Here is an 8,370-nt window from a genome sequence, read left to right on the forward strand (position 1 = left end):
TGAGATGCTGCTGCCGTCAGTAGCCCCCCCCCAAAATACGAAATTAAAAGGCCAAACATATCTATTTGAGGTTCAGGAATTTCTGAATGTTCAACCACTCGACCACGTAGAAGATCCAGACACGATATCCCTTTGCGATGGTGAATGAATTAAGGAGGCACGGGCACCGCGGGGCCAGATGCATCTGATGCAGAAAGTTGGGTTTTTTAGGTTTAATCAAGGTCACAGGCGGGGTTAGAAGCCGGGTTCGGCGGCATGGGCTGCGATGGGCGATGTGGTGCGAGGTACGAATGTATCATTTGTATGCACGTACTACAGCGGACCAAACGGTGTGTGCGGTCAGTGTGGCCGGGCTAAGAGGCTTAGCCAGGGGCACATTAACATTCCCGGCCAGTTAGAAATTCCTCACATTTTTGCTGATCCTCAGCAGAATCCTGGGATCACCCAGGAAATTGCAAGTGACTTGAGAAGCGGAGGGACAGATTAATTTTCCATGTCACCCTCTTCCTAGTTATTCTGTCCAAGTAGGTATCTACTAGAGATGAGGAAATCCTGCAGCGTCGGGATTCTCTTTTGGCAATCGCAGCCCATGCTGGAGGAAACAGTTTAGAATATAAATGAGGGGAAACTTCCTAACCTCTGCAGGTTCTCCGTTGTGTGAATGCAGAGAGAGAGGATATATAAAACAGGGCCTTATTGCCTGTATCTGCACCAGAGACCTTCTTCGTCATCGGTCTTCGTGGTCTGGGGATAACGCACGCTGAGCCAGCAGAGGTGTGCGGCTCTGAAACTGCAGAGCAGGCACCGCGGAGTGCGTCGTGCGTGCACGTGCTGCAGCGGTAAATGCAGCATTTGCTACGCGTCAGTTATGTTAGAGGCACGTAAAGATATATCTGTGTTTCTTGGCAGGGGCTGGAGAATGAAAAAGTCAAATATAAGAGTGGATGCAGAAGCCCGAGCCAGAGAAGTGATAAAGGAGGACTATCAGAAACTGGGTCCAATAAAGTGAGTCGTGAAGTCGGGACCGAAATGAAAAAGAAATCAAGTGGGTTGGAAATGTCCTGTCTTAAGAGCGGAGAACTGGGGGAAATGGAGTTTTTTAGAAGAAAATGAAATAGATGTTTCCACTCAGAGTGTTTGTAAGCTGCTGGAGTTTGCTTTCTGCACACTCCAGCCTCTCCACCTTCACTAACGGGAATAATCGCGAATAGCAGCTTGTACTAAAATCTTCTCAAGAACAAAGCTCATGTCATAGAATGAATTCATGCTGGGTTGTTTAATTACTGTTTGTAATTTTCCTGCTCCAGGGACAAAAACAATCCTGTGGGTGTTATGTGCTAACCAACACAGGCTGAATTTTGAACGTTTGTGCATACTTATTGTGCGAAGCAGGAAGCATTTACTGAGAAGGCTGATGAATCATATGATAGATATGAATCATATAGATTGTGGATATACTTTAAGAAATCTTAATAGCTGCTCAAAGAAAGCATATGGAAAGAAGTCAAATCCATGTCATGGAATACATTATTTTTTGTGAATAACTCCTTCAACTGTATTAGGCGAAGAAAGAACAAGACTCTTTTAGCTTCCTATTGTAGTTTCTCAAAGATCTTGTCTTCTGGAAAAAGCTTGGTGCAAATTGCAATGATGGGCATCAGATTTTGGAGAAAGGAACCAGCAAAAACATGAGTTTTAGACTTCTGAGAAATGCCAAAAAAGGGGGAAGCAGGAAAAGTTGAGTGTCTTCAAGCATCAAACCCTAGGTATGTCCAACCAGCCACTGATATTCTGGGCAGCCAGGGCTGGTGAAGGTTTTTGAAACTGAAGATCTTAACCTTAAATGGTCTGTGTTTCTCCATCTGTAAAATAGTATTTTCATGGCGATGCTGTGAAGATTCAGAAATGTTTGTGTCATGCTATTGACACTGTAATTATTGCTGTTGTGTGGAAAATGGAGTGGCTCTTCAAAGACAGTTGTCTGTGCCTGTGCTGTAAATGAAAGAAATTGGTTTATTATTTGTTCCATTCAGTACATTATCGAGCAGCCTGCAAAATGTCTCTGAAAGAATCAAAGTCCCACTTTGAGGTCTCTAGGAGTGAGAAAGTCCATTAAGCCGTGCTCTACCAATTTGATTAGCAACCCTATAACTTAAAATCAATGCAAGCGGCCTCCTCCCAATGGTTTAAATGCCCTTCCTTCTGCTCAGAGAGATTTTAAACAGTGTTTTGAGGTATTGTCTTGGTTAAATCTTGACTCCACTAGAGTCAAGCCTGATACTTAGCCAATGATATTGTCATTTGCCCTGCATGTTGTCATATCTAAGGGATACTGTTTAGATTTTGACCTTGAAGTTTGTTCCTGTTGTCTCATACATGATTTGAATTTCAGCCATCCTTCTACACTGCTTGAGCTGGAGAGAAGCTGTCCCTGGCTGACCGTGCCTTAGGGACATCCCCGAGAGCAGTGGTGAGAGGAATGACCATGAGAAGCTCCTTGGCCTTTCCTCTCTGCCACAGCCAGAGGGTCAACCTTGCGTACGCCTGTTGTGACATCTGGTCTGGGCATTCCTGATGCCTGTCTTGTCTCTCCTTACTGTCTTCCGATAAGAGATTGCTGGCAGATATCAATATTTACAAATAGATTTACAATCTATTCCAATGTTTCACTGTAGTTATTTTTAGAAAACCAGCCTAACTTCTCACCCAAGCCGCTGCAGCTTGAGCTCAATATTTGCCCTAGCTTGGATCCACCCCTTTAGCACATCAGCATTTTAACTGTATTTCTTTTCATTTTAGGTTTGCCGAACAGGCAATTTTCTTCTTCTTCTGCATGTTTGCGCTCATGCTTTTCTCCAGGGATCCCAAATTCATTCCAGGTTGGGCAAGCTTCTTTGCACCAGGGTAAGATTTTATTTTCATTCCACTGTCACATTTTTCAAAAGCATTTCCAAGTCGTTGAGATTCCTGGGTTTCTGATTGCATTGCTTAACGCTACTACTCAGGTTTCCTGGAATAAATTAAACTGAGCTTCAAATAGCAGAGCCAGCTTTATTGTTTCTGTCTCCCGGAGGAGGTACATGAAGCCTGGTGGGAAGTTGGCTTATGTCTATCTGAGGCCATCCTTAGGGTTTTAATGTTGGGAATGCGGTTTATAGGTACATTTACAGTGAATACTGAATTCTTCATGCGATCCACTGATTTCACTGGAGGTCTGGAGACTGAAGAGAGATGGCAGGAGCTGACCCTGAGTGCTATCCTGTCTCTTTGACAAGTTTGTCTCCTCTGTGACATACATACTTCGGGAAGACGAACGGATACAGCAGTCGGGGAGTGCTACAGCTCAGAGAAGGTGTTGTTATTTCTTAACAGAAGAGACCTTCATAGTTTTTTTAAAATAAAGCCCTAGATTAATGAATGATTCCTTAATACAACAAAGTAGTTATGGACTTTTTCCTCATCAGTTAATAGCTCCTTACGATCAAACACATGCTTAAGCTCTTTGCTGGAGGGAGCTTGCCTTTCACCTTAGAGTCTGAGCATTTTGCAAAGAACTCTCATAAACAAGGTGGTCTCGGCTCTGCCCCTCTTCCTCCCTGCAATGAGCTGAAGAAACTTGTCCTCACAACCACTCATGGACTGGCCATGACTCTGCAATCCGAACAGCCGGAGCATCAGTGTGGTGGGGATTAGATCCTGGTTTTTACATTTGTAGGGCAGCTTTTCTAGGGGGTTCACAGCCCATTGTAGAAATGTAGCTCGACGGGGAATTAAAAAGAAAAGAGCTGTGAACAATGAGCATTGTTCAAAGCTGATGGAAGCTTGTAATCTTCTTTGGTAAATTCCTGTTCTCAGAAACTTTGTAATTCTACAGGATTGTGCTTCTTACAAGTGTTTCTGCTGCTTTTGGACAGGTTTATCTCAGACGCAGTTACGGGAATCACCATTGTGATTATACTCTTCTTCTTCCCTTCGCAAAAACCTTCCTTCAGGTGGTGGTTTGACTTGAAAGGTAAGCAGGAGACCCCTTTGGGCAGCGACTCTGCCCTCGCCTGTGCTCTGGCAGGGCAGGCACGGGGCAAGAGCCCAGACTATCCCCGCTTGGACCTGCACCAGCCCCAGCAGCTGTGCTGGCCGTCGGGAGCCGCGTGGTTTGAAGGTGCAATTTGATCATACAGAGGATTTTTTCTGAAGCGCCAGAAGAGGTTTGGCAGACGCTGCCCTGCTGCCGATTACAGAAATGACTCGGTTGCTCATGTAGCTGTCAGAGATGATGCCATGGTGGCTTGAAGCGAACTGAAATCGGTGTTGATTTACCGTAGCAGACCTGATTGTGAAACAGAGGTTTGGTTTCTGACTCCCAAACAGCTCCTGTCCCTCAGGGGGGTGCATGAACCTCTGAGAGGGCAGAGCTGGGCTAGTTGTCTGTACTCAAAAATAGGGACCCTCCCTCAGTTCCCAGAATGATTTAGAATTTAAACTCCTAAATCCCAAACTCTCCAGCAGGTTTTGGTACCAGGAATCTTTTGAGATCTTGGATCTGTCCTCTTGAGTAGCAATGAGATACAAATTTTAGTTCACAAGCCACTTGGAATAAGAGATGGTCTTAATGTGGAGATGCAGCTGACGAAGGTCCTTTGTGGATGGTGCAGCACCACCTGGGGTCCGTGGGAACAAAGTACGGGCTGCTCTGAGTCCTTTGTTGTGCTGTCCATAAACAGAAATATGTTTAATCAGGCCTCCTCTGGATAAAATATGTGTGACCCTGTTCAACAGAAAATTACGGTCCCATTAGCGCATTCTTCCATATGACAGAGCTCACTTCATCATCTATTAAGAGGTGGCCTTTAGGGGAGATGAGCTCTCTGCTATAAAACTCGCCGGCTGTTGAACGGCAAGTGGAAAATTAGTAACATATTCATAATTCAAATGGTAGAAAATTTCCTCCTTCCACGGACTCCCATTTGTTGAGGACAATGTTTATGTCTGTTACAGAGGGAACATTGACCTGATATTAAAGTGTTCCTTCAAGAAAGCCTCAAAGAAATCCTTAAGGGCTAGAATTTCTTTTCCTTTTTTTAAAGTTCTTATATTAAGTTAAATGATCTGTTAATTGTCTAGCTTAAGAGACTCCATATGTATGTTTTAACCATCAGCAACTCGTGGTTGGTGAGCTTCAGCACTGATGTCAGGCTCATGATATCATTCTGTCAGATGATGACTGACGTGCTCCTCTCTGGGTGGGTGTTTGACATGGGGGTTTTCTCTTATTCTAGCACCAAACACTGAGACGCAGCCCTTGCTGACTTGGAGGAAGGCCCAAGAGACAGTTCCCTGGAACATCATCTTGCTGCTTGGAGGAGGCTTTGCCATGGCAAAGGGCTGTGAGGTGAGGCCCGCTGCAGATGCCACGTTGCAATCATCCTGCCCAACGGAGTTGGATTTTTATCACGGTGTCACTTGGGGTTCTCATTTGGCTCTGGGAAACTTGCATCTGCGGGGTCACAACGCTTGAGGGACATGTTTCTCAACTCCTAGTGACAGCAGTGTGCAGCAGATAATGAAGGAGGTGCAGAGATCTTGCAACTCCTTTCAAGCTGCTTGCTGTTAAATACCTTGAGAACACGGCACATAGGTGCTTGTGTGGGTCGGTGAAGGTCGCGTGTAATTTGCAGTTCTAGGAGAGGATCAGTTCACCTCCAGGGAAGCAGGAGCTCTGCTCTGCAGCTTGTTTGCTCTCCCCTTCTGCAGGAGTCCGGTTTGTCTGTCTGGATTGGAGGCCGTCTGCATCCCTTGGAGGGGGTACCACCGCCCGTGGCTGTCATCCTCATCACGATTGTCATCGCCTTATTCACAGAGTTTGCCAGCAACACCGCCACTATTATCATCTTTCTGCCTGTCTTGGCAGAGCTGGTAAGGTAGTCCCATGGCAAGACCAGCTCCTCTTCTACTCTCCTCTTCGCCCTGCCCCTTGGATGGGCAGGTTTGTATTCTGTCTGTGCTGGGACAGGCACCCTACGGTTCTCCTGCTCCTGGGCCTCAGGCACTTTGAAATCCTTGGGAGCAGCAAAGCAAGTGCCTGTAGCATAACGTGGACCCCGAAGGATAATAATCCTTCAGATGTTGTTGGCGAGATATATGATTGTTTATCATGGAGTGTGGGATACAGCTGTGCACGGTGCATTGGCTGTTTGTGTTCTTTGATATATCTGCCTATGACTTCTAATCCCCAAAGTAACAGTTTCTGTTCCTTTCTCTTTTTCAAGGCCATTCGCCTGAAAGTAAATCCCCTCTATTTAATGATACCAGGAACTATAGGATGCTCTTACGCATTCATGCTGCCAGTCTCAACACCTCCTAACTCAATTGCGTTTTCTTCTGGACATTTGATGGTCAAGGATATGGTAAGTTCTTTTAGATACAGAAAAAACTGAAAGCAGTCAGCCTGAGTGGAGTGTTTAAAAAAGGAGTTTTCCAGATTGTTACTAGTTCAGTATGTAGTAAAGTGAAAAGACAGAAGTCTGATACTGTTCTCAGCAGTGCTTGAAGGCACGGGGATATGGAAGGAGCCTGCATGACGTCTGGCCCTGTGAAATTTGGAGCCAGTGTGGCTCCAAATGGTGACAAAGCTGGTCTTGAATGTGCTCAGCATCTCCCAGACCCGGCTTCTGTTCCTGCTAGTGTCAGCAGCTCAACTTTCATATGTTTCTGGATACAGCAAAAGTTCCCCAGCTCAGTGAAATAAAGCTTATGAGTAAAATTAGGCTCAGTCGCAGTTCCTGCTCACATTCCTGAGGTTAAACAGATGTTAATGTTTTTGATGGATCAAAGCTTGGTAAGCATCTGCAGAATGGCCTTTGTGGCTTAAGAAAGCCTGCTTAAGATGTTGCTAATATTAACGGCAATTAAGCCTTCCATTTTTATAATGTTTATGTTCAAATAGCTTCATGCTTCACATGCTGTAGATGTCCAGTCTAAACTCAACAGCTGTCTTTGTATTTCTTTTGTAGGCCAGAACGGGGTTGCTCATGAATCTTATGGGAGTTCTGCTGCTTAGCTTGGCTATGAACACATGGGCCAAGAGCATCTTCCAGCTGGGGACCTTCCCTGCATGGGCCAACATCCATGCAGAAAATGCCACCTCACTCTTGACAGCTGTAGAAAATGTCACTTTAAGTGCACTAAATAAAATATGAACAAAGCTACCCCCGGGGAAGGACTCACTCACTTAGGACTTGGGCAATGGAATCATCAGAGTATGCACAGGAGGAAAGCCACGTGGCTGCTCACACTGTATGGGACCCTCTGGTTTAATTTTATTTTTAGAAATACTGGTCGGTGTCACAACATCCATTTGTTACTTTCTCTGAAGATCTTTCCCCACCTTCCACAGGTACCAATCAGACTCTCCCGGAGTCCATCTGTTGTAGGTCGTTGTTAACTGGACAACCCTGTAAGCGTCGAGCATCTTTGGGTAGATGCCTCTCCCCATGCGAAAGCCAGTGAGCTTTGCTGCTCTAGCTTCTGATACCCTACCTTGTTTTGGAGAGTAGCCCTGGGAACAGGGTGGAGGCAACTGGATTATTTATGTGCAACCCAATGTGAGTGTGTGTATCAGAACCTGACTGGGGGAAGGTGGTGTGGCCGGGTGCTTCTAGCCGGATGCGAAGGATGGGGTCTCATTACGATCTCATGAGTAATTCTCTCATGAAGAGTGAAGACTATTTCTTCAGGTTTGTGCGTGAAGGGATGATTCAGGAGATGTGTCGGTGGGACACGGTGCATTACTCCAAGCTTTGGAAACAGGAAGGCAACAGTTTGTTTCCAAACGTGTTCAGTATTTTGAAAACCTGGGACAGTAATTGCTGCCTGGTTCTTTGCACTAAGTACACAGATGGGGGTTTGGGACCAAATTAATTTCTGATGTAACTTTGGACGTCGGTGGTGTTTCACCGTTGGTGAATGTGGCCAGTTTTAGGTTTGTGAGATTGACTCACTCATGAGCGACCTGCTGAGTCACAGGTCAGTGGGCAAGTTGCATTGGAATATTATTGACACTTCTGAAAAACAGGCTTTGATTCTTAACATCTTTTTAAATCTGATTGCTTGGGTACTTTCAATGAAAGCATTGCCAACTGACTGTGATTTTAATCACCGTTTTATCTGATTTTTAAATTTTCTATAAGACTCTAAACTATTTAAATTAAAAGATCAGTCATTGAAATAGATGGATTGAAAGTTGAAGGGTATGATTCTTGGTTTAGGGAAGGTGAGCGTCTGGATCCCTGTGCTGGGACAGATTTCTCTGATGATGTAAACTGGTGGTGCTGGCAAGGCGGACTGGCCCGGGGTAGGGATCCAGGGCATCCC

The 8,370-nt window shown here is 45.2% G+C and overlaps 1 protein-coding gene across 2 annotated transcripts in view; it reads left to right on the plus strand.

Annotated features, from left to right (window-relative positions):
• SLC13A3 (solute carrier family 13 (sodium-dependent dicarboxylate transporter), member 3) overlaps positions 1-7,203 on the plus strand; it is a 16,274-nt gene extending 9,071 nt beyond the window's left edge. The window contains exons 6-12 of one of the 2 annotated variants that reach the window (XM_010285107.1): positions 910-1,005; positions 2,800-2,904; positions 3,915-4,012; positions 5,277-5,389; positions 5,752-5,913; positions 6,267-6,404; positions 7,011-7,203. In XM_010285107.1, the coding sequence (XP_010283409.1) occupies positions 910-1,005; positions 2,800-2,904; positions 3,915-4,012; positions 5,277-5,389; positions 5,752-5,913; positions 6,267-6,404; positions 7,011-7,196 (898 nt within the window). In that variant the 3' untranslated portion in view covers positions 7,197-7,203. The remainder of the gene's footprint in view (positions 1-909; positions 1,006-2,799; positions 2,905-3,914; positions 4,013-5,276; positions 5,390-5,751; positions 5,914-6,266; positions 6,405-7,010) is intronic. The other variant, XM_010285100.1, reaches the window with a different exon arrangement.
• Positions 7,204-8,370: the final 1,167 nt, after the last annotated feature.

The sequence above is a fragment of the Phaethon lepturus genome, unplaced genomic scaffold (assembly GCF_000687285.1).
Source record: "Phaethon lepturus isolate BGI_N335 unplaced genomic scaffold, ASM68728v1 scaffold37850, whole genome shotgun sequence".
Taxonomy (NCBI): domain Eukaryota; kingdom Metazoa; phylum Chordata; class Aves; order Phaethontiformes; family Phaethontidae; genus Phaethon; species Phaethon lepturus.